We start from the raw sequence: 27,040 nt of genomic DNA, 5'->3' as shown, positions 1-27,040 counted from the left end.
TTTTTTTTTATCGATTGACAGCACTAGTAATTTTTCTTTTCACATTGAACAAATTTCTGATTTTGTGACATGTATGTACTGATAAACTTCTTAAATCTGAAGAACTGACAGGAGACCTTTGGTCTTTGATCAGGTCTTGACAAGTTCCTGCTTTTTACCCGAAGGACGGACATCCGTCGAATCAGCTTTGACAGTGAAGACAAGCTGGACGACGTCATTCCACTGGCTGATATTCGAAACGCAGTGGCCCTGGACTGGGACTCTAGTGAGCGTTATATATACTGGACTGATGTCACCACTGATTCCATCAACAGAGCGAAATGGGATGGAAGCAAACAGGAGGTTAGCAGGAATTTAGCCTGAGACACAAAGATCAGATTGATACTGTTGGGCAGTGTTGTGTAAAAAAACAAAAAAATACACTCACATAGGTCTTTTCATGCCACTAATGTTGGGTATCTAGTGTGTGAATTATTAATAAACTATAATATTATAAGGAGAAAAGTGTAAAACACTGACCTCTGCAGAACAATCTAGCAAAAACTAAACAAATCCTCTCTTATGTAGTAGGTGGTTGTAATAAACTGTCATGTAATATGACAGATGATATTCCTGTTGCTTGCAGGTTGTGGTGGACACCAGTTTGGAAAGCCCTGCAGGTCTAGCCATCGATTGGCTTACACACAAACTATACTGGACTGATGCAGGTACTGCTCTGTTATTAATTCATCTTTCAGTTCCTAGCCTCAGATCTACATTGTATGCCTATTTTCATGGAATAATTTCCATTGTTTAATTCCATTTCAAACCAAACCCACACACTACATGACAAATACTTTGTTTTATTTTTTTAGTTCTCCCTTGCCTCTTCTCACTCCGTTTTCTTAATTCATTGAATGTAGATGCTGGTAGTCTCATGCTAGAAGAGCAGTGACAGGTTTATGCTGCAGTCTGGAGTTTCTTGCCAACTAGATATTCAGTTTTTCCAGTGTAATTTAGAAAATACTTGTTTTCATAACTCTTTAAGGCACAGATCGGATTGAAGTTTCAAACACGGATGGAAGCATGCGCACAGTTCTGATCTGGGAGAACCTTGACCGTCCCCGGGACATCGTCGTTGACCCGATCGGAGGGTAGGTGTTATACAGTGTCCTCCACAAATGCAGATTTGTTTTATATTTGGTTTATATTTGTGCCCGTCTGACCTTCAAACGGTCTCATTAATAATGGAAATGAGAAAATTAAATTTTCAACAACAAAGATAATTGCTGATTTGTGCGAGTCAACAATCTTTTGTCACACATCATTACTTTATTGGGTCCTTCCTATGGTTATTAATAATAAAAAAACATATATATATACATTTAGCAGATTCTTCCTAAGTGACTTGCATTGCATTTAAGGTTTGCACTTTATCTGTTCTTTCTTTCCCTGGGATTCGAACCCATGACCTACTTTTTGAGCTACAGGAATGATCTAAAAAATTTAAAACGTAAAATAAAAAATATTAGGTTGCAATAATAGTGACGCATAAATACTATTGAAGTCAATGGGGACCATCAACTGTTTGATAACCAGCATTCTTCAAAACATCTTTTATGTTCAACATAAGAAACTCATACAGGCTGATGATGGAGTTTTCATTTTTGAGATGCCCTATTCCTTTTCAGACTTAAAGTAAAAATCTTAGCCTTTTTATCAAAGGTGCCAATATAAATGGAGAATGCTTTATAGACTGTTTGACAAGTAGTAGTAGCTGTTGGGTTTACACAATATAAAGAAATGATGCATAACCGCTTGGTTTTGCCTCACAATAGATTCATGTACTGGACAGACTGGGGTGCCAATCCTAAGATTGAGCGCGCTGGAATGGACGCATCCAACCGTACAGTTATCATCTCAACAAACCTGACCTGGCCTAATGGATTGGCAATAGACTATAGTACTGAGCGGCTGTACTGGGCCGATGCTAGCATTAAGACCATTGAGTATGGCAACTTCGATGGATCAGGCAGACAGGTAGACACAAGTTAAACTTTAGTTAAACTGATTTGCAGTTTATTCCCTCTAAGGTTAGAGATTTATTCATTCTTATCCATTGAAGGTGTTGATTGGCAGTCAGTTGCCTCATCCGTTTGGGTTGACGCTCCATGAAGACAGAATTTATTGGACTGACTGGCAATCCAAGAGCATCCAAAGTGCAGACAAGCTCACTGGTTTGGACCGAAGGACTCTTGCAGAAAACCTTGAAAACCTCATGGACATTCACATGTTCCACCATCACAGAACTACAGGTAAAGCATCACTGGAGACTGTCATATACGATATACAGTTTGGACATATTGTAGCTTAGTCAGTGTAGCCTCTCTTTGGGTGCTTTATAATGAGTTCACTTTAAAACAACAACCACAGATTTTCTGTTATTAAAATAAAAGGCCACTTAAGTGACTATTTGTGTGACTGTTTCTTAACACACTTAAGTACACTTTTAAAAAAGTGCCTTTTGTAATAATGTCAACTGAAAGTTTTACTTTAAAGTGCATTTTAAATCATTGTTTTAATAATCTATTGTCGTGCTTTAAAGTACTTATTTTGATGGGTTGACTGACTGACATACTAAAGCACATGTTAAGTACTTAATTATAATTTTAACTTCAGTGTGTTATTCTATATCTACAGTAAGTATATTTTAAATGAATTGCATATTCATCAGTACAAATGTGCAATACAAATAATAGCATGACATACAAATTTCAATAGAAATGGCATTAAAGTATATTTTAATTCAGCTCTCTATTTTTCATTCTGTTGCAATTAACATGCAGTTAAGTATCTGAAAACACTACATTAAATTGCTCTTTAGTGTATTATTTTACCAAAGGTGTATTTTCATTTTTTATTTTTTATTTTTTTGATTGGCTTTGTTTTATGATTAAAAAAATAAATAAAAAATAATCGGATTCGGATACAGATTATGGTCATTGTTTTAATTAAGTCAGGTTAGATTAGTGGTTTTAAGCATATTTAAAGATGTGTTGCATCTGTGTTATAATATTCAGTGTAAGGGATTATTTCAGGGTTGCCAATAGATTAAAATAATTGATAATAAATCGCAACAATACAAAAAAACATTTAGGGTTCCCCAAAGTACCTTTCAGTAAACCACTCTTAAAATAATATATTTTTTTATCAGTGCCAAGAACATTTTAATAATCTAAAGAGCAGTTTTCCACTATAAAGAACCTTTTTGTGCAATTGAAAGTTTCCATGTATGTTAAAGGTTCTTCATGGATCCATTGATGCCAGTGCAGGACCTTTATTTTTGTTGTACACTCAGCACATCAAATTAGGTAAAATGCATTACAAGTATGCAATAAAAATGAATTAATTTAAGCATAATTCATTTTCAAGTTAGCAGTTAGCAGCCCTCTTCTTCTTTTTCCTGTTGACAACTGAGATTCACACGCATGCCTAGCAGATATGAGTTAAAGAGGAATATGGGTCTCTGTCGTATCGGATGTCTTGGGTTTTCAGACAGCGGATTAAGGCCAGCGGTAACTGATCTTCAGTCTGGAGTCTCATTGGTGTATAAAGATCCACTGAGACACCCAGAGGCCCGTTATCTGTTACATCTGATTGAGCGGCCATTTCTAGCCCCCTCTCTCTCACCTGTCTCCACTCTTTCTGCTTTTTGTCTATAGTCCAGACGCCCTGTTCGGTGAATAATGGTGGCTGCAGTCACCTCTGCCTCCTGGCTCCCGCTCCTAAAGCCTCAAGCTGTGCGTGTCCCACTGGTATCAACCTTCAGGCGGACGGCAAGACTTGCACTCACGGTAATGCTGATAAGTCCATGCTTCTCTACCCGTCTCGAATATCTAAGAAACCAGCTATAACTTCTCATTCAGGAGCCGTATCTCCACAATTGACTTGAAATTTAATGAAATGGCCACAGGTGTTCTTTGCTTTTGGGATTCCAGGTGACAGTTCAGTCCGTGGTTTTTGTTGCATCTTTGAAATTTGAGGCTCATTTTGAGTCGCCTCAGGGGTTTAGGGGTCACCGTAATGATGTGTCAGTGGAGATGATGTCATGGGGCATTTCATTTGCTTTCCCGTACAATTCACTAGGGGATTTGTCTCTTTTTGTGCACTTAATTGCTCAGGGGTGGGGATCTCTGGCCCTTCGGGGGTATTTAGTCTTGGCCAACTTAATGCATTTTCATTGTGAAAATAGCTATCTGGGGGGTATTCCAGAAAGCTGGTTATGTGACATACCCAGGTATGTTTAAGAGTAAGTAAGTGGATAACCTCAACTTTTGGTTCCAAAAATGGAGGTAACTTTCAGGGTATGTTAGTTGTCATAGCAACTCACTCTCTGAACATAACCTGCACCGGAGCAGGTTCTGTTCCAGGGTTAGTTCACTTCAGCGAGCCTTCAGTGGGTGTGACAGATACCGCACAACATTATACATACATACATACATATATATATATATATATATATATATATATATATATATATATATATATATATATATATATATATATATATATATATATATATATATATATATATATGATATGTTAATGAGAAAGCGCTAATATAAGTAATAGGGCAATATATTATATTATTTCTTTTATTGGCATATATAAGAGTTATCATACATAAATACTATGTAGGGTAATGTTTAACTTAATATATATTTATATATTAAATATTTAAATATATAATATTTATTTATTTTATTTAATACATTTTATATTATCTTACAGATGGATCGGCATTTTCTATAATGTCTAAATTTAAATCAAAATACATATCTGATATGACTTAATATAAATTAGCATAAAACAAACAATAAAATTCACATTCTTTCTCAAGGATTAAAAATTAAATGGAAATAAATAAAAATTGCACAGCCATCAATTAGGTGGCGATATACACTAAGCATGTAAACAACTAATGAACAAAAGAAGAAGAAAGAAACAGCTTGGCACGCTTTTTCTTAGCGTCCGTTTCTATAGTGACTCGTCGATTCGTCGCTCTGTTGAGAATGTCTTGAGTCTTAACCAGGAACATACTCTGAGTTGAATGAACTTACTCCCGGACGCGTTTTTGGAACCACATATCTCGAGTAAGCAAGGTTTGGGGTTAATCAACCGAGAGTTCAGGGTTTAGTTCACGGTAAGTTAACCCTGCTTTCTGGAATACACCCCTGATTGACAAAGGCTATTTACATTAGCTCTGCCCACCAAAATGACAAAAGAAACCATGAGGTTAACTGGGACGGTAACATGGAGAGTAAAAGTGCTGGTAATATGATATAATATGATATAATGCATAGCATTGTTATCAGGGTACTTTAAAATACAGTGAATTATTCTCTACACCTTATTATGAGTTGTTTAGACTTTTAGAACACATTTTTAGAATGCATTGTCATCATCAACAGGTTTTAATTTAACAACATGAAAATATATATTTTTTTAAATGGATAGACGCACCCTTTTATCTAAAATTAGACTTATTATTTCAGAATTTTGACTTTTTATCTCATAATTAGGACTTATATCTCTTTAACTTTTATCTTTAATTTTAACTTAATATGTAAACATTTTGACAGTTTTGTTCAATAAAGTATATCTTCATTTTGACTTTTTATCTAAGAATATTACATATTAACTCCTAATGAGATAGTTGAAGTTGAGATACTAATTATGTCATAATTAAATTAGAAAAGAACTACTTATGTAATAAGAAGTTGAAATTGTGTCTTTAAAAGACTGTCAGAACTTTGACTTTTTATGGCATAATTTCACCTGTGACATGATAAAGTAGAATTTTACTTCTCTTAATTACATTTTAAGTCATAATTAGGACTTCACAATCATGCTTTTTTTTCTTGCACAGTGGAAATGGGCTTCAATATAAAAGCTGAAATTGGATGTGATGTGGTGAATGGTGGCTGTGCGTTGATTGGATGCGCTGGTGCATCATCTGCAATGTGTGTTGCTTATTTTGTTGCCATGCTCAAAACTAGCTACTATTTTTACTTCGTGCAAATAGCCTCTGTCTGTGAAATGGTCTCTTCACTGAGTTAGTTTGCACTGAGAAAGGGAAGTTTTATTTTTTGGGTTTGTGTATTGAGGGAACCCAAGCCATATGAGGAATGTTTGGAGCTGTGGTTTGCAGACAAGAGTTGGGCAGGAGGAACATTGTGGTCGTCCAGGTTAATGCCAAAATGTGATGTAGCATGTGAATCATACAGTACATCTTTATGGAGAGGGAGTTAAAAGCTTGCATATGTAGCCTGAACTACCAGATGTGTTTACACTTGACCAAGTCATGGCTTAAATGCATGTCAAACCATTTCCTAAAGAGGTTTGAGCAGTCTGTCGGCTTACAGTCTGTCTAGAAAGTCTCAGAAAGCCTTTTACGTTTTGTCTTTTCTTGAATGGATAGCTGTCCACATTGTGAAAATGCATGGTGTACTGGTATATTGTCCTTTTTGGAACTTAATTATACATCATCTTCCACTTTTATTGAGTGGAATAAAAACACACCCTTTGTGTTTCACAGAATAAAGAATATAGTTTGTTTGTTTGTTTGTTTGGAACATCATGAGGGAAAGTCAGTGCATGTGCTTCCATCCATGCATTTTTGTGCGTGATCTTTGGGATGCTGCATTAAAAAATGCTGGATGGGAGTCTTAAAATGGAATACAAATAGTAAAAGAAAAAAAGGTAAATGGAAACAAATTTATTGAATAAATTCCTCAATGCACAGCAAAAAGTTGCAACTTTGCCTCAATAGATCATGTAATGTACTACCCACACAACGTGTCTCCTTTCAGAAACATTTCATAAGATTGTGTTCCCAAACATCAAGCATCCTAATGCAAGATAGCATGACAGCATTTGTGTAGAAAAAAAGAAAATTCACAGGCTTCCTTACTTACTTACACTTTATTTTTGTATTAATGATATTTTGCTGCATTTTCCCAGAAAGAGATGATTTTTTTTGTTCTCTTTATCACATGGGATGGAAACTGCTTTATTTGCAAATGTTTTATGCAAAATTCTAATTTTCTTTACCGAAGCTTAATTTGCATTTTTGCATGAAAACATTATTGATGCTGTTTATGATGGATGTTCATTTCTGAGTGAAATGTTCCTTTCGAAATCCTTCATTATTCTCTCTGATCTCACAGCAATGAGCAGCTTCCTGGTCTTTGCCCGGCGGACGGACGTCAGAATGATTTCTTTGGACATCCCGTACTTTGCTGATGTGGTTCTGCCAGTCACTGTGTCTATGAAGAACACCATTGCCATTGGAGTGGATGCAGTAGAAGGTGTGAGGAAACTCTCAATGTAAAGACAATTTCACTCATAATGTTCATTTAGGGGAACTTCATTATGAATGTTTTCCTGCTCTTGCAGGTAAAGTGTACTGGTCAGACAGCACATTAAAGAAAATCAGCAGAGCCAATATCAATGGTTCAGAATATGAGGACATCATTTCAACTGGTAAGGAGTCTACAGTTAACCTCAAAACTGCTAACTATAATCGTATTCCTTTTATCAAATCCTTCAACTCATTTGAAGTGTTTCCTCCACTCTTTCAGGTCTGATGACCACAGATGGTCTAGCAGTGGATTCAGTGGGCAGAAAAATCTACTGGACGGACACGGGGACGAACCGCATTGAGGTGGCTAATCTCAACGGCTCCATGAGAAAAGTGCTTGTGTGGCAGAACCTGGACAGCCCTCGTGCCATCGCCCTGTTTCATGAGATGGGGTAAACCAAATGCCCTTTTCACTCGGTCGTTGCAGGCTAGGATTTACTTGGCTCGTAGATAGTAGGCTATGTGTCATTCACTCTATACCCTTGAGAAAAACTTCTATTGACTTTTATTAAAAGAATATACTTAAGTATGAACTAAATGCAGTGTTTTCAGACATGTTAAATTAAATGTAAATCCTAATTGAAGGATAATGCATTATAGTTAAAATTTATATTAAATACATTTAGCTGAACTTTAGAGTGCTTTTGACCCACTTAAATAGGACTTAAGCATATATTCATGTGTAATTATGTACGTAATTACTTTTATTTATTTTGAAATATGGTTAAAGTGCTTTTTAATGTACTGATGGTAAAATATACTCATGCAATTTTTATCTAAACTTGTCAAGTATTTAAATATATTTCTAATGTCTGTTGTAATTTTAAAATACTACGAATGCACTACAGTTAAAATCAAGCATGTCAGTCAAGCATAAAATCATTTGCATGTGCTTTTGTATTTTAGTTAACACATCAAAATAAATGTATTTTATATCATGACAAAAATTTACTAGAAAAGCGTTTAATTTGCTATTATAAAGTGCACTTTTTAAAAGTGTAATTAAGTGTGTTAAGAAACAGTCATTAAAGTGTCTCCCTTTAAGTCACTTAAGTGGCCTTTTATTTCGTTAATATATTATCTGCAAGTACAATGTTTTAGGTATTTGGTGCACATTTAATACAAATAAGTGCAGTGATTTTTTTTAATAGATATAGTTGTAGAACTGAATAAAAAAATGAACGAGTGAGGACTTCTGAGGCAGGTGGAATTTATAATAACTTTATTAATATTTTGGTCCTTTAATGCATTTGATTGGAAAGTCTAATGATTCTTTGGCTAAGAAGATAGAGAGACTGAAGCAAATTTTGTCACTAGCATATAGATGACGTCCATGCTAATAGACAGATTTAATTTCCATGAAAGGTCCAGGAGTCAGTTGCAAGAAACACAATTATGGCTAATGGTTTTCATAACTTGCCAGGCTTCTTGCAGATGAGCTCAGGTACAGTATGTGATGATTAATGCTCTAAAAATCTTCTGTAGGTACATGTACTGGACCGACTGGGGTGAGCATGCCAAGCTGGAGCGCTCCAGTATGGATGGTTCAGATCGTGTGGTTCTGATCAATAACAATCTGGGCTGGCCTAATGGACTGGCCGTGGACACAGCTGGATCACAGCTGCTATGGGCCGATGCTCATACTGAGGTTGGTGTGACCTGAAGGGTGTTTAAAGGATGAAATACACTACACAACTTTTGGGCGAAACGACACTAGCTGACCAGTATCTGGCACTGATTTCTGTAGCCAGAGTTGACCGACTTCTCAAAATTGCTTGGTGTATTAGGTACACAGACTCTGATTCCAGCCAGTCATTGATGTTTTAACTGCAGTTAATTTCAGATTTTGTTTTATTTTAATTATTATTTTATTGATTGACAGCACTTATTTTAACCCTTTAAAGCATCAAATTTGAAATAATAATAATAAAAAACCTTTAGACGGAATTTTAAAAATGCTGATATTTATATTGTCAAAACGTACATGGACAGACAGACGGATGATAGATAGATGGATGTATATATATATATATATATATATATATATAGATGGATGATTGACGGATTGATGGATGGATGGATTGAGTAGTGGATGGATGAATGGGATAGATAGATAATTACATTTTCCTTCAAGAGGAATAAGAAACCCGTGTAAATGCATGCTGGTTAAATGGAAATAATCTGGTTTTCCATTAGCGGATAGAAGCATCTGATCTGAATGGTTCAAACCGGAGGACCCTGGTGTCCCCCGTCCAGCACCCATACGGTCTCACTCTGCTGGGGCCGCACATGTACTGGACAGACTGGCAGAGCCGCAGTATTCACAGAGCGGACAAGGACACTGGAGCAAACACCATCACCGTCCGCTCCAACTTACCCGGCCTCATGGACATCCAGGCTGTTGACCGGGCAAGAGCTTTGGGTAGGCTATAAAGGACATGTTTACACTGTTATTATTGTTTATTTAATATTGTCATTCTCTAAGCATTTTGAATTCTTTATTGCTAAATAGTGCCTTATGTTTCAAAAGAACAATAGAGTAAATTCCACAAAAAAGTTCCTGTTTTAAGACCAAAATGTATTTGTTTTGTAACCAGTGTTGTTAGTGTACACTAAAAATATTAACAATCGTTAAACATCAATTAAAATGAAGCTGAAATCAAATAAAGTATAAATATTGAATGAATAACTTAAAACTAGAAAATTAGAGATGTTGTTAATGAACTAAAATTGGACATTTTATTTCAACTAAATAAAATCGTTTTAAGTTGAAGTACTAAAATTAGTGAAACTAAAATAGAAATGAATTTTATTTTAGAATTAGATTAATAATTTTAGAATTAATTTAATTTAAATGGAAATAATAAGGACTAATCAAAATGACCAAAGGCACATAAGAAATACTAAAACATGAACAAAATAAATAAAATAAAATATAAAATAAAAAGATTACTCTGCAATTACAATTGTTCTTATTCTTTTTTTTTTTATCCTATGACTGAAACACGCTTCCATAATAAATATAATAGTATATGGATATTACTAAAAACTTCACAGGTGTGCAGTAAACTCTCTTTTGTTACAGAAAGTGTCAGCTTAATGTCAGATAACCATTAACCACTTAGTCTTCATGTACATTGGTATCTATTTTCCAGTAAACAATTATAACAATGTACTTGAAGTACTTAAATAGTAGGTAATTGGTGAATAATCATGTGAATTCAAAGGCTTAGCAGAGCTTGGCATATAATAATACAAAACTGATGTAATTTTCTGGCATAATCGTCCTTCCTCTGCCTGCAGGCTTTAATAAATGTGGCAGGAGAAACGGTGGCTGCTCTCACCTGTGTCTGCCGCGGCATAATGTGACGTCTTGTGCGTGTCCCACCGGTATTCTGCTGAGAAGTGATGGGAGGTCATGTGACAATTTGCCTGAAACATTCCTGCTCTTTTCAAATCGTGTCAGTGTTCGAAGAATCTCTCTAGACACTAATGACCACACAGACGTGACCGTGCCCGTGCCCGAGCTGCATAATGTGATTTCTCTGGATTATGACAGTGTGGAGAGGAAACTCTACTACACGGATGTGTCTCTGGATGTTATTAGGTATGCATCTTACAAAATATTCATATTAAAATACTAATATTACAATTAATTAGTTTTGAAAAAGCGTGCCTAATTGGATTGAATGTACACTTGCGCTCTTACAAAGAGCATTTAAAAAAAAAAACACAACTGTATTTGCATATATTATTAATTCATTTAAAGGTATGGCTATGTTTCTTAACACTTGATTACTCTTTTAAAAGTACGTATTATAAGTACACTTGTGACCCTGGAGCACAAAACCAGTCTAAACCAGAATAAATCAGCTTTCCATTGATGTATGGTTCGTTAGGAGGAAAATATTTGGCCGAGATAAAACTCTTTGAAAATCTGGAATCTGAGGGTGCAAAAAAAATCTAAATACTGAGAAAATCATCTTTAAAGTCCAAGTGGAGATCTTAGCAATGCATATTTCTAATAAAAAATTAAGTTTTGATATATTTACGGTGAGAAATTTACAAAATATCTTAATGGAACATGATTATTGCTTTTATTTTGCATTAGTGTCAATTTTTCATTTGTCCTTGGTATTTCTGGAAATATTTAGTTTTTAAAAGAAAAACAAATTCATTGTCATTTGCTATTTACATGCATGCTTAAGTATTAAGCTCTTTTATATATATATATATATATATATATATATATATATATATATATATATATATATGTGTATGTATGTATGTATGTATGTATGTATGTTTTTTCTATTAAATATTTTGTTCTTTCAGGCGGGTGAATTTAGACGGCAGCAGTATGGAAACTGTGATCAGTCAGGGTCTGAAGACGACTGATGGACTTGCTGTTGACTGGGTGGCACGTAACATGTACTGGACAGACACTGGTCGTAACACCATTGAAGTGGCTCACTTAGATGGGACGTCTCGGAAAGTTCTGGTCAATAACAGTCTGGACGAACCAAGAGCCATCGCTGTGTTTCCTAGCAAGGGGTGAGAGCAGAAAACTCATTATCAGTTCATTGCAGTGTTGTTGCTTTATGTACTTCTTTGCAAAGAGAAAATTAATCCTGAAAAGTGTATAAATCCTTTAGTTTATTTCTAAAAGGATCGTTTTACACAGTGTTTGTAGTTTCCATATGTTTTTTTGTACTTGTATATTATTTATATTTATTGTATATATTTTATTATTATTATTATTATTTTATATAGACAGGTGGTGGTGGGGAGGAGGAGGGCTAAAGAAAATGTGTAAAAATATAACATTAGATTTTATTAGATTTTGTTTGTTTTTAATTTACACATTTTATTATTACAATTTTAATATTTCTTTATGCATCGTTAAAACTCATACATAGTCTGCATATTTACACTGGCAGTCCAGGATGTGAAATGGCCAGTCTCTCTTGAAATAGCACTCAGTTTATAAGAGTTGGCAAAAATAAAATCGAGGTTGCGGGGGAAATGGCGTTTAGATAGAGATAATATGTTTGCCTTTTAAATTAAATTAGTTACAATTAGTTACAAAGTATCGAAATAAGTGGTATCTGCAGAGAAATGATTTTAGAGATTTTTTGAGTTAACTTTTCTGTGCCACTTTTCATGACTTTAGCCAATTGATCTAATTCATCATGAATAACTAAAAACAGTTCCCGACGATTTTAAACAGAATAATCACTAGTGTAGTTCATCACATTAACTTCCTTTAAACTCTTACAGTTTGACAGCCAGAGAGTGTTTAAGACTTTTGTCTTCATTTAAAACAATATTTTTACTGCTTCATGTTTTAAAATCCAACACACTTTTTCATGAAATGTTTTGATTGCAAAGACAGAAACCTATGGGATGGGAAGTGATTGCTTCCGCAGAGTGGATTAAAATGGTCAAATATTCACCTAGTTTATTATAGGATATTGATATGGATTGTCCTCTTTATACCATCACTTACTACATGCATAAACTAAAACCATATCGGACAGATAAAAATAATGGTTAATTTTTATTAGTTTTGTTGTCTTTGTAACTAGTTGCATCTAGAATTCTGAAGTCAAAATAAAGTAACACTGTAAGATTGCATTTATTTGAATGAATGAGGGAGTGCGAGAGAAGGATCTTGTTATATAGTTGCTTTATAATTACTAATGAATGCATTTCTTAATTTTATTCTTTGGCAAGGTTGATGTTCTGGACAGATTGGGGTCACATTGCAAAGATTGAGCGTGCTTACCTGGATGGCACGGACAGGAAAGTCCTCATCAACACCGATCTGGGATGGCCAAACGGCTTGACACTGGACTATGACACCCGCAGGTAAAAGAGGAACATTCATTAAAAAGAGTGGGGAGTTATGATAATGATATTGTTGGAAGCTGATAGACATGTGCAAAATCTATATTAACCAAATTCTGATGCACCGTTAGGCCACAAACACACTGCAAACTCATGGTTGTTTCTATTGAGTACATAATGCCATTCTGTATACACACACACACACACACACACACACAGTTTGGTCAGTTACTGAATAAACCCAAAATACATGACCATATTTAGAAAAGAAGACCAAAATGTTGCAATCCAAGGTAGGCCATATTTATATTAGATTAGATTAAACTTTGTCATTGCACATGTGGGTACAAGGCAACGAAATGCAGTACAGGGGCAGAAGAAATACAGCATAACATGAGGGAGGGACAGTGTGAGAACAGGAAAAACACCTGAGCAACAAAAGCACATAATCAATACAGCATGAAAAACACACGACTTGCAACAGGGGAAGGGAGTGGGGGGTGGAGGGAACCCAGTACAGGCAAGCAGCCATACGGTCCTGCAGCCATTCGATCAGACTGGCGGTACAAAGCAGCGAAGGCGAGGGATGGGGTGGTGCTGGTCGAGGGGAGCCGAAAGCAGATAAGATTGCGATTGATTGGTCTTGGGACGAGTAGCCCCATTCCAATTTACACGACTACTCTCTTAGTCCAAATCCATCCATTTACCTTTGCAAAGCCGTGAGCTTCTCTGTGATGTTATTGCATATAACATATTGCGGTTAATAGTCTCAGTCTTAATGCTGACCGCTCTGCCCATTGCTTCAATCATAACGGGCAGCCTTTTCAGTCTTTGGACAGCTGTTCCCATTTTCTGAATTCTTCGATAACCATGGGCAAAGCCTAGCCCAATCAGCAGAAGACCTGTTATCATTGTTCAGAATAGGCAGATATCTCCAATATCCTCCACGGATAGAGCCGCCAGACACACGACCCACCACCTCTCGCACACGTCCATTGGGTAGCCAGCTGTGAACGTTCCTGCAGGGCAGTCAGGTTCCCCCGAACCCAAGCTTCTCATCGAGAAGATGGCGTCAATTGCGTTAAGAGACCAGTTGATCAGTTTGGAGAGCAGTGCAGAGAGAGAGAGTCTCTCAAAGTATAAGACAAAAGACGAGACTTCATTGAGATCCAAAGAAGATGAAGATGAATATGCACTGAATACACCCTTTTATTATAATTAGAAGGCATGGCAACAAAAGGGAGTTGTTTGAAAGCATAAACAAACAGTGCCTCTGTCAATGGCGGTTATCTCATCTTTGGTTACTAATATTATTTAGGTTAAACAGGTTTGTACTCATGCTTCTTGTTCACAGTAATGCTCGTCACTGTGTTTGTCATTGCAATGTTTGGAGGTTATGCAAACCAAATGTTTTATTTTTATTTTATTTTTTGAGATGTAACATACACAATATTGCAGGTTTTGAAAATAATTTTCATTTGAAATGTTGATGTCTTTTTCATTTCTTTCTTCAGTTGTACACCTATATATAATACTTTATTTTCAATGCCACTCTACCACTAACAACTGGCTTTGACTGTTCAGGTACTTTCCATGAATAAGGCACAGTTTAAGCCCCTTTCACACTGAGATTCCAGATAATACACAGGTAATGTGTGCTGGCAATTGTTCCCGGATCGTTAGATTTTGGTTCATTCACAATGCCAGTGATTTACCGGAATCTGTGCGTGTGTTCACACACAACCCGTAAAGGTCCTGAATCAATGCACGATTTGTTTGCGTTCACACAGAAGGCAATCCGTCAATTTTCCAGCAATTTCCTGGGACGAACGTGCAGTGTGAAAGGGGATTTAGTGTCCCATTTTTGGGGTAAATTAGGGAAAACAACATTTGATCCAAATGTAGCTAGTGACAATGGAGTTACAATGATAGATAGACAGACAGGTGGTGCTGGGGAGGAGGCGGGCTGCTTTAATGAAAGATATTTATTATAGTTAAATATGTAGTTTTTATATTATTAAATTATATTTTATATGGTATTATAGTGTCCCATTTCAGGGGAAATTAGAGAAAACCACTTTTAGTCCCAACTTGGTGACAACTGAGTTAAGAATGACAGACAGATAAGACAGGTGGTGCTGGGGAGGAGGAGGGCTGCATAAATAAAGAGATTTATTATATTTAAAGATTATATTGTTTTTATAATATTTACTTAACGCTATAGTATTTTCAGTCGAATCATATGGACATTACATCACAAATCAGAGTTTTTTAATCTAACTAGATTAGACACCTGGCACTCTTTTTTTTAATTGTATGTTTTCTCCGTCACACATTTTAGTAAGCATCGTAAATTTGATATCATTTGAAATCTTAACATTCAATGTATTCTTTGAAAATCATTTTGAAGTCAGCCATTGCATTACCATAGAAATGTTACTTTCAAACCTTTCAATGGGCACCTCCCTTTAATGGGTGGTGTCAAGTGTCTTATTGCAAAATTTACTACAATATTTTTTCAAATCTTGACAAAACACATCGTTGGGGTATTCAATATTTTCCATATTTGGTGGTAAAATTAATATTGTTACAGAAATGTACTTTTTTTTTTTTTTTTTTTGGCAAAGCGTCTGAACAAAATCTCAATGGTACCTGAATTTTTGTAATATCAACTTCAAAATTGAAACATTTAAAACCTATTTAGATGAATTTGATTGTATAGCAAATAGCAATTTTACATTCCAAAATATATTGTAAAATAGTTACTCTATATACAGTACTCAACATTTGAAGTGGATCGAAAATCTTCAACAAAGTGGTCCTAAGACCACTTTGGGGTGGTGTTAGCGCAGTGGATAAGACACATGTCTGTGGTGTGGGAGACCCGGGTTCGAATCCACTGTGAGGCACCAATGTGTCCCTGAGCAAGACACTTAACCCCTAGTTGCTCCAGAGGCGTGCGACCTCTGACATAATTAGCAATTGTAAGTCGCTTTGGATAAAAGCGTCAGCTAAATGAATAAATGTAAATGTAAATGTAAGAATGGGTGTTGTTTTGGTATTTCAACTTTAATGAAAGGTTTTGATCCACTTCAAATGTTGACTCATGTAAAAATGTACATTTAAATGCTTCCACTTTAGCAATAATCTGCTGACTGTCTTTAAAAGATTGACAGTTAATAGATTAAACAGTATTTAGACATGTCCCAAATGTTATTGAAAAATAAAACCGCTCATAGATTTTTTTATTTTGACGTGCTGATGTAGAATTTTTATATTTTTGGCAGGCATCTCTTATTTTTCGAACTCGTTCATTTGCCCTAAACATGGCTTCTTTAATAATTTCCTACTCTATTTTGTACCATAATCATGGCAAGTACCTTCAAACATGTTTGAGAACACATAACTGAAACTTCACGTGATTTCATGTATAGGATCTTTTGGGTGGATGCACACTTGGACCGCATAGAAAGTTCTGACTTGAATGGCAAACTGCGTCAAATTCTCATCAGCCCTGTATCACACCCGTTTGCCCTCACGCAGGTACCTTTCCATATCTGATCCTCACCCTCACTTAATCTGTCACTCACCTGCACCTTCATCACCCTCTGCTCCACTCACCCGTCCTCCTTCACTTATGTCTCTGCATTTATAACCTTAGCATGTTGTTCTCTTCTTTTGCATCTTTCCATCTTCTGACCCTCCTTTTTCTTCCCATCTTTCCTTCCCTTCCCCCCCTTTTTTTTACCCCTTTCTTTGTCCCCAGTTGAAACCGGTATACTCTCCTTTAACTCCTTTTTCCCGAATCTCACAGCAAGACCGTTGGATTTACTGGACGGACTGGCAGACCAAGTCTATTCAGCGAGTAGATAAGCATACAGGTCGTAGTAAGGAAACTGTGCTGGCTAATGTAGAGGGCCTCATGGACATCATAGTGGTGTCGCCACAAAGACAGACTGGTAAGATTGACTAGTTGAGACTCAACTGAAGAGTCTACAAGTGCACTTTATTTTTACTCTGAATTTTTTCATTTTTACTTTATGGACAACACACACTTTGAAGGGATTTTGAGATGCACCATTTGAATTTTAATTATTATTAAAGCAAGACACTACAGGTAAATAAAGAGTAAACTAATAGCTAATAGATGTTACCATACTTCTCTGTTTGATTAATTGCAATGAATTAAGGCTATTGTTTTTATATCAATGCAATTGGTGCATTATATGATTAAATATGCAATAATTTCATTTAACTTTATTTATTTATTTATTTACATTAATGTTACAAAGGGGATTTTGGATATCTATTTATCATTGTATTAGTTATCCAGAAATGTAAAAAACTGTTTAATAAGTAAATAAATAAATGTATAATAATATAATATAATATAAAAAATTCCCAATACTGGTCCTTGAGGCACCCAACACTGCACATTTTGTTTGTCTTATTAAAACAAACTAAATTAAATTCTCATAACAAATTAATTCGCTCATTTGAAGAGAAGTCCTGGAATGCCTTCACCAGAGAAGGAAGATGTCCAAAATTTTATACTTATGTGCAGTTAAATTTCAAGTAATTATATTAAATATTAATGTTGCACATAAACAAGTGTACAAACAAGTTTGTGTTTTTTAAGCATTTTTTGGTCCGGTAATGTTTTCAAGATAGTCACTGATATACGAACATTGATCATGTGTGATGAAGAAATGTTACCATTGAACGAATGCATCCATAAGATTTACTTCCTGTCTTTCTAGGAACGAATCATTGCGGAGTGAATAACGGGGGCTGCACACACTTGTGTCTTGCACGGGGTAACAGTTTTGTGTGCGCATGTCCAGATGATCCTGACGGCAGACCTTGCTCTACAAGTGAGTTCATCATGTGCAATTATTATATTCAAGAATATTCAAGAAATCACTTTTAAACACTGAGAAGTTACGCAAATTAATATATTCATGACATGACTGTTTACATCCACCAGTTTACCATCAGTGTTATTGTAATATTGTTTATGATTACTGTATTTAATAATATTTTGGTGTATTTTTTTACATTTAAGTCTGAGCAATTTTCTAATGTGCTGTCTGTTTTTAATTTTTTATTTTAGTACTTCAACTTAAAATTGTTTTATTTCCGTTAGGAGCCATTTATAAAGTGTTTATAAGTGTAACGTTTTTCATGCGATATATTTTATATATCAGATTTATTTCTGATAACAATTCAGTTTTTAAATAGTTAAATAAGAAAACATAAGATTTTATGTAAATACCCTCATTAAGAATATCCATTGCAAGTTAATATTTATCTATATTTGCATGTCTTTATTATGAATTACTAATTAATTAGCATAAATAGTAGTTTATTAGTAATATTATGTATTAGTTTATTTCTGATTCTGTTTAGCTTTTGTTGATTACAATTCCAACATTCATTATCAGCCAGATTAACCCAATATTCTGTTATCTACACATTTGAATAAGAAATATGTCATATCAGTTTTAGTAATGGAAGTACTTAATTTCAGTTCATTATAAAGGTTTTTTATGTAATGTTTACATTTATTTTATTCAATTCATTCAGTTTTTAAAATTGTATTTAATGAGTGCAACACTGATTATCATAACCAGATAAAGCCAGTAATCTGTTTCCTAGAAATATTAATAATATGCCCGTATGAGTCCAAATTTTCGCCTTTATAACCATCTTTTCATTGCAAGTGAATAATAATTGCATGTCTTTATTATTAATTACAAAATAAAAAATAGCATACTGTAAATAGTGTGTAATATTCCCATTCTGTTTTTGGACTAGTCTCTGGTTACATTCCCACGGCTCCTGAGAAAGACCCCAAAGGTACTCAAGCCCCCAAAAAACACCCCACGCAGAAACCTCACCAGGGCCTGTCAAGGGTCAAGTAAGTCAACTGCAGCTAGCCAATCTAATAATAATAATAATAATAATAATAATAATTAAAGATTGAGAAAAAATTTCTTCTTTAAGAATTAAGTGAAATATTGTCAGTAAAATCCAATCATTTTCTCCTCACAGTTGCACAGATGCAAGTCTCAATCTGGAGGACTGCATCCAGAACAATGTGGTGTCTGCACCTCGTGGTAAATAATTACAACTCTGATTTGAAATAGTTGTATACGAGTAAATCAAGCATGAATTGACCATTTACACTTCTCTTTATGAAGACGAAAGCCCTCATATCAGCTATGTGATTGGTGGAGCTCTGTCAATACTGGCCATCCTGATACTCATCGCTGCCTTCATTATTTACAGGTAAGCTTTCATGAAGCACTTTATGAATGCATTACTTTTCTCAGCTGCTCAAGATGAATATTTGATTGTGTTGTTACGGTTTGCTTTCAAGGCACAAAAAATTCAAGTTTGCAGATCCAGGAGTGAGCAACTTGACTTACAGCAACCCTTCATACAGGACATCAACACAGGAGGTTAAAATAGAGACCGCACAGAAACCGGCAATAAACAACCAGCTGCGATATAAAAAAGAGGTAGTGTTAATCGTTCTTATCTTTGAAGATTTCACTAAAGAATTGTTTAGATGCGCTGTTGCTGTTTGACTTCAGCCATGACTGATATAATTGTTCTCATCGAGATGAATTGGTTTTATGTTTTTCGTGAGCAGTATTTTACAGAGTATCAGATCCCGCTCATCTTATTATTATTTTTTTTTCCCAATGTTTTTCTTCATGACAGCTCAATCATCCTTACAACTCCCTTTCTCCTTTCATCTTTTGACATCCCCCTTTTTCTTTTCATCAGAATGGCATCAAGGTAGTTCAACAAATTGGGAAAATATTGCTTCCCATATTTAAAGTCAGCCGTGTGATTGTGACCAACCGCTTGATCTCAAATCCAGCATCTTCTTGCATGTAATCAGATTTTTGCATTAGAGTGCAAAAAATATGGCGTTTATAGTTACAATTTGTTAAAATGATAAAACAATGTTATAGGCTACAGTAGTTTCTTAGTGTATTCTGCCTGAGGCTGCATGAATCATGAATTGCTTGTGAAGTTGCAGTGTGTGTGTGTGTGTGTGTGTGTGTGTGTGCGCATGCATTTCTTAATGCCATAAAAAGAAGTGCAACATTAGGTTCACTATCCAGTCAGTGCATCACATTACAGAAGTAAAATGGGTTGTGAGTGCAGTTTCATGTTGACTTGATGAGTGTAATTCTATACATTACAGTAATTGTTCTACAATATATACAATGTATACTATGTACTCTATACATAAATAAGTATACTACTAGCATAAGTGCAAAGAAGTGTGCAAAATTGTATTGAATAATGTGCATGTGAACTTCAACTGTGTTCATTATGCCGTCAGAATGAGTCCAAACAGCTGATAAAATCATCACAGTAATCCACAAATAATTCACACCACTCCAGTCCATCAGTTAACATCTTGAGAAGTTAAATGATATGGGTCTGTAAGAAACAAATCCATCATTAATCGTTTTAACTTTAAACCTTTGCTTCCGGCTTAAATATGACTCTATAATCCATAATAACACTTCCTCCGGTGAAAAAGTCCATCTCCCGTTGTCCTGTCCCATCACTGTTTTGGTCTGTTTTGACTTGTAAACTTGTAAAATCTGAGATTTCTCTTCAGATTAAGAGGAAATGGCTTTTTCACTGGAGAAATCAATACTATGGCTAGAGGACTCAAATCTTAGCCAAACTTCATAGTTTAAAATTAAAAACATTTTTATAGATTTTTCTCTTACAAACACACAGCGTTTGTCTTCTCCAAATGTTAACTTATGGACTGATGCAATGCTAAATTTTCATTTTTGGGTGAACTAGTCCTTTAAGTGGTTCAAAAATCAGGCTAAAGTTCAACTAATTGCATTTAATATATATTAAAAAAAAAAAACAGTTAACAAGCAGTTAAGTGTCTGAAAACATTGCATGTATTTTACACTTTTATATGCTCTTTTAAATTATATTATTTTCGTACTGTGTATTTTTTTTTTAACCAAAATTTATTTGGACCCTTTCAAAATTATCACAGTTTATTCACTATAATTTAGAAAATGGTAATAAAATATGACGAGTTAAACAGTGTCAGAATTTCATCTTGATAATGTCAGATAACTTAGATGAAGGTTTGTAATGAATTTGGTTGAAATTGTCAGCTACATTTGAGTACACAAATAGATAACACAAATTTAGGTCAACCAGTTACCAAGCACTGCATAATTTGATTTAGTCTGTGATGTAAAAAGTTCGCATTAGCAATTAAAGAAAAACACTGCAGCAAAACATGGTCAGGTCAAAGTCTCTGAATATTTTTTTGATCCAAATTTTACTGGTAGTCCACTGTATGAAGAATATTTGGGCATAATGTCACAGTTTGCTTTATTTTGCTATCCTCACTTACATACTGTAAATGAACTACTCGGTATAGTGTTCTGCACCTACTAGTAAAAAAATAATAATACAGTGTGTATATATATAAAAATTATATCTGGTGTCGGAGTAATTTTTTTATTCTACGTCTGCCAAATTGAATCTCCCTTCACATGCTGTCTGTAGGTCCAGGGCGTTTGTGATGCAGGCTACACTAAAGAGAAGATTCGCATCGTGGAAGGCGTGTGTCTGCTCTCTGGAGAGGATCTTTACTGGGAAGACTTGAGACAGCTGAAGGTGTGTCGAGGAGCCGGGCTTCACGCCTGCATGCGTACAGACACGGTCTCTCTACAGGCCAGCTCCGCCTCTCTGAACGACGGAGAGACCGAGCAGCTGCTGCAGGGCGACCAATCAGAGTGCTCGAGTCTAAGCACCGCCCACGCCGTGACGGCTCCGCATCACAGCACACATCCCGACACCGGCTGGGTCCCCAACCGTAAAACCTCGACTGAGAGCGAAGTGTGAACTCCACTAACAAACACGGCAGGCATATATGAGAGAACAGAGACTTCTGAGCAGAAAAAGGCTTGAATACACACTGTCTTTAGAATTTAAACAGGTAGGTAAGGACCATATATATATATATATATATATATATATATATATATATATGTAATATATATGCAATATATAGTAGTGCTGTCAAACAATTAATCCATAACAAATCACATCCAATATAATATATTTTATAATATAATAATATATGCATGGATACAGTGTTATTTATTATGTATATGTGAATACAAACACATGCATGTATATATTTAAGAAAAAAGTTAGTTTTATTTTTTGGAATATATTTAAAGAGTTCATTTGCAAAAACCGATAACTCAAATGAAGTTTTTTTTTGTTTTGTTTTTTATATTGTGCATTCCAATTAATCTCAATCAAAAAAAGTTATTTTGATAAGGTTAAAAAAGAACTAAGAATTACAGCTAACTAACACAATAAAAACATGATGACATGATAAAAAAAAAAGTTACCAGTTTTTTGCAAAACAAAAAAAACACTCTTCATTCATATTATAACAAATTATAAATGTATAAATATATATATATATATATATATATATATATATATATATATATATATATATATATATATATATATATAACATGTTAATATTTTCAAAATACATACTTTGTGTGTGTGTGTTGATAGTTTATATGAAGAATTATTTTGCAAAAATGGATAACCTCATTTTTAACAATTTTCAAAAATCATGTTTTTTTTTTTTCATTTTGCATTCCAGCTCATCTCAATCTAACTGTTGTTGGTTTATTTTGATTAGGGTAAAAAAAAAAAAAAATACAGTGAATTAACAATGAAAACATAACAATGATAACAATAATAAAACATGATTTTTGAAAATGTAAAAAGAAAAGTTGTTTTTGCAAATATACTCTTCATATTCATAAATATACACAGTACACATACATATATTATGTAAACAAAAACTTTTATTTTGGATGTCACGCATATATTATTTTATTATAAATTATATTATATTGGATGTGATTTTATTTTAGATTAAACATTTGACAGCACTACTATATATATATATATATATATATATATATATATATATATATATATATATATATATACATACACACACACACACACACACACACATTCACACACACCCACCCTTAAGCAACTGACACAGAGGAAAGCTAACACATACACCAACAGCCAAATTAACTGTAAATAGATTTAAGACGGACCTCGTACTTGAAAGTTTCCTTTGCATTACTCTAAATGTCAATAATAAACATATAAACACGGTACGGTGACGTGTGCACACAAACCCTCCATCATCTCGCTCCGTTCATCTGGATCGCCTCTCCTCTCCTTTCGGACTTCGCTACAGCTTTTTTGTAAACTCTGGAAAAGGACGAAGCTCGCTAGACAGAGACCTTGTGAGAAGGAAAACGAAAGAGTCTGACAGATATTTTGAGCCTTTTTTTGTACACGAGAGAAACTCTCTGAAGTAAACTGCTCTTTGTTTCTAATGTGAGCTCATGTTTTCAGTCCACGGACTGTCGGTTCAGTCGGTTTCTCACGAGGTGTGTCAGCATCCAGTCCTCATCTTGCCATGATGAAATGTATTTATTAACTTTCTGTACTTTGGATTGGGTTTTTAATGTTTTCTTCTTCTTTTGAAGTCGTTTTAAAAGCATCAGACTGTTGAAAGACTCACACACAAGTTTGTGATGGTGCCAAAGGACAGAGTTCACACACTCATGAAGAATCTGCTTTTCAGTCATACTGAATATTTCTAATAATTACAGTCCATTTTAAAGAGTATTACAGTGTTTTTCCCTCTCCTCCAAGGATGAAGCTAGTTTATATACATATATATAGTTTTGGCTTTTCTTTTCTTTTTTTAAAAGTATGTTCAGAGTTGATTTAGCAACCAAAACAAACAACAGTCAAGCAGAATCTGTAGGGGAACCTGCACTTGCACATGATTTAGTGTCTATAAAATAAGGCTATGCTAATGTGTAAGTGAATGTGACTGATGGGTGAACGTCACAGAATGTCCAGGTCATGTTTACCCCAAAATAAAAAGAAATAAGATGCGGTTTTGTTAAAATGTGTAGGAGTAAGCCCATTATTTCTCAATATCGTAATGCAAATAATATAATAATAGACTCTCGTCATTGTAATATATTTGAATTGTAAAGTTTTTATACATCATGGTAGTGTTTTAATCATTTTACTTGCTGTAATACAACAAATAAATAAAATACTGTATTTTAAATCTGACTTTGCAAAAGTGCTAAATATTCTAAAATGGACTTTTAATGCAAAACTGTTTCCTTATTTTGGGTCGCGTTTGACTTTGACGTGTTTTTTTGTTTTTGTGATATTCACCTGTATATTTGGACGTGTTTATGATGCTTTCGGATTTATTTTGTACAGGTTTATTTTCTGTAAAGTTTCTTTGAGGATTGTTATGAACCCACATGTGTTTGAGTTCTCAAAACCACCTTGGAGGAAGTCGTCCAGGGTTCAGGACTTGGTTTTTGCTGCTAAAACTCATGGCGCGTTCAGGCCACACAGTAGTTTATTGGTCTTGGCAGCTCAGATCAGATTGTTGGCTGACGATGTTTAGTTCCTCTTCCTCCCCTCCTTGATTTTCAGAAAAGATGTCAGATTTCCACAATTTATACAGTGTCTTTTGAACAAACATGCATTAATTTTATTCATTTTAAATTATATAACCACTTCATTTGTTTGTAGGGTTGGTGCCAGTTATTCAACAGTGTGCTCTTTGTCCTTATTTTTATTCCAGTCATGTGTAACTGCTGTAAGTTAACTAAGATATATTTATAATTTTCATTGGTTGTAACTTGTATGTAAATATGAAGATGCTGTATATGTAGTTCTCCTTTGCAATACTAACAAGCTGTGTGTGACAGTGATTTACTTTGCTTTTTTTTTCTATCTTTAATATAAAACTGCATTTGCTTTTGAATACAAATATGCTTCTTGTTTTGAGTCGCTTTCTTTTAAAGGTAGCCTACTCCATACTAAGTGTTCCTGTAGCTCAAGTGGTAGAGCATTGGGGGTTCGATTCCCCAGGAACACAAGTAAAGATTGATAGCCTAAATGCAGTGTAAATGCACAAATTTTATTTAATAGTAATCATTAGTTATATTACTCATTCTTAATTGGTTCTAAACGTTCCTCTTTGTCTAATATGTATCTTTGAAAGATTAAATTCAATTCATTCGGTTAAATCTGTCCTTTCTAAACTGTGTAACCAGAGTAACTTTGGAAGATTCGAGTCATTTGAGTGAATCGGTTCAACCGAGACGGACCTATCTGGAAAGTCCAATTGACTTCGTCTGTCCTCATATGTAGCTTTCATAGACCGTAAAAGAAATGGACACAGCGACCCCATTGAATTCAACGGAGACAAGTGAAGTCGAATAGAAGCAAACACTTCCTGGTGGTCGGGCGTACTACGCAGACTCAAACTGAGCTTGATGACGTAGATGTCACGTGAGCAACATGTTAGTCTTCTAATCGCTGTGCCAAGAGAAATCTGAATCACCCACCAAATCTTGCAGACCTTGTTGAATAATTTTGTCCCGTTGCTTTTATGGACTCTCTATGTGTTTTTCTCTTGACGTCATGCCTCCACGTCCCCCGATTGCCTGATAGACAGTAAAAGATTGTCTGTGAGCTTCTCCTCCTGTCCATACGGTCATTTCTCTACTGTGCGACAGAGACGCAAGGTTATGATGCAGTCGTTAGCCTATTTTTTTTACAAAACCTGCTTCTACGGGGCCACAACGTAAGATACATGTTGTATACATTTATCTGACGCTTTTATCCAAAGCGACTTACAATTGCTATATATTTCAGAGGTTGCACGCTTCTGGAGCAACTAGGGGTTAAGTGTCTTGCTCAGGGACACATTGGTGGGTCAATATCACCATAGAGTGCCTTTCAACCCTCACAATACTCACACATTTTGATTATAATTTACCATTCACTTTATGTCATGTCATAATAGTAGACACTCAAATACTATAATATATTATCTGAGCTCCCACAATGTTTTTTTTTTTTTATTATGGGTCATTTTTTAGAGCAAAAAGCATGTCGTGGACATATAAATTACAGTTAAATATGTTTTCATTGCATTATTAAGATACAAATTATACTTTCTGAAACGTATGGTGTCCCTTTCCTAAACAGGGTTATTTGTTTGCTTTCAAATTATAAATACATAAAAGATTTTACGTAGAAAATGTTTTTTTAAAAGAAACTCATACAATTCGCACATGTATTTTTTCTTATTTGGAGAAATATTTGAATGCAGTTTTTTGTTTGCATGTTATTGCCCCCACATGGTATGATTACATTATTATTTTGAATATTATTTAAAAATACCAAGATGACAGGGTGGACGAGCCCACGACGGAGTGGACACATAAAGCAGAACACAAAAAGCATGACAAAATATGACAATGAAACATTTATTCAACGTAAAAAAAAATTAATATGTAATTACATTCTCAATCACATTGATATATTATCTACAGCATATGTTTCTATAAAATGTAATATAACATTTCTATAAATTGCAATATTAACTACAAATGAATGCTTTGTCCACCCCATCGAGTCTAGTGGCCGACAGGGTGGAGATTTTGAGCTTCAATTAGCATATTAGCTTACAACAAACTGTGACTAGCTAAATAGTTAGTCTGGTTGTTGAAGAGAATTTGGTATATTTAAACTTAAACTTGACATATTTTGAAAATATTGTATTTTAATCACTTCCTGTATATTTTATGGCAACAGGGTGGACATGTTAAG

The 27,040-nt window shown here is 34.7% G+C and overlaps 1 protein-coding gene across 4 annotated transcripts in view; it reads left to right on the top strand.

Moving 5' to 3' along the window:
- lrp4 (low density lipoprotein receptor-related protein 4) overlaps window positions 1-22,322 on the top strand; it is an 81,507-nt gene extending 59,185 nt beyond the window's left edge. The window contains exons 17-39 of one of the 4 annotated variants that reach the window (XM_026268285.1): window positions 134-342; window positions 626-707; window positions 1,028-1,133; window positions 1,818-2,019; window positions 2,105-2,294; window positions 3,702-3,833; window positions 7,209-7,349; window positions 7,438-7,524; window positions 7,623-7,794; window positions 8,888-9,050; window positions 9,599-9,824; window positions 10,706-11,009; window positions 11,738-11,956; window positions 13,139-13,273; window positions 16,687-16,795; window positions 17,019-17,211; window positions 18,013-18,126; window positions 19,070-19,172; window positions 19,307-19,371; window positions 19,456-19,543; window positions 19,635-19,776; window positions 19,982-20,059; window positions 21,827-21,955. In XM_026268285.1, the coding sequence (XP_026124070.1) occupies window positions 134-342; window positions 626-707; window positions 1,028-1,133; window positions 1,818-2,019; window positions 2,105-2,294; window positions 3,702-3,833; window positions 7,209-7,349; window positions 7,438-7,524; window positions 7,623-7,794; window positions 8,888-9,050; window positions 9,599-9,824; window positions 10,706-11,009; window positions 11,738-11,956; window positions 13,139-13,273; window positions 16,687-16,795; window positions 17,019-17,211; window positions 18,013-18,126; window positions 19,070-19,172; window positions 19,307-19,371; window positions 19,456-19,543; window positions 19,635-19,776; window positions 19,982-20,023 (3,224 nt within the window). In that variant the 3' untranslated portion in view covers window positions 20,024-20,059; window positions 21,827-21,955. The other 3 variants (XM_026268283.1, XM_026268284.1, XM_026268286.1) reach the window with 3 other exon arrangements.
- The last annotated feature ends 4,718 nt before the right edge of the window (window positions 22,323-27,040 follow it).

Source organism: Carassius auratus, chromosome 7 (genome assembly GCF_003368295.1).
Source record: "Carassius auratus strain Wakin chromosome 7, ASM336829v1, whole genome shotgun sequence".
In the NCBI taxonomy this organism is placed as follows: Eukaryota; Metazoa; Chordata; class Actinopteri; order Cypriniformes; family Cyprinidae; genus Carassius; species Carassius auratus.
This window is presented reverse-complemented; position numbering and strand designations above follow the sequence as displayed.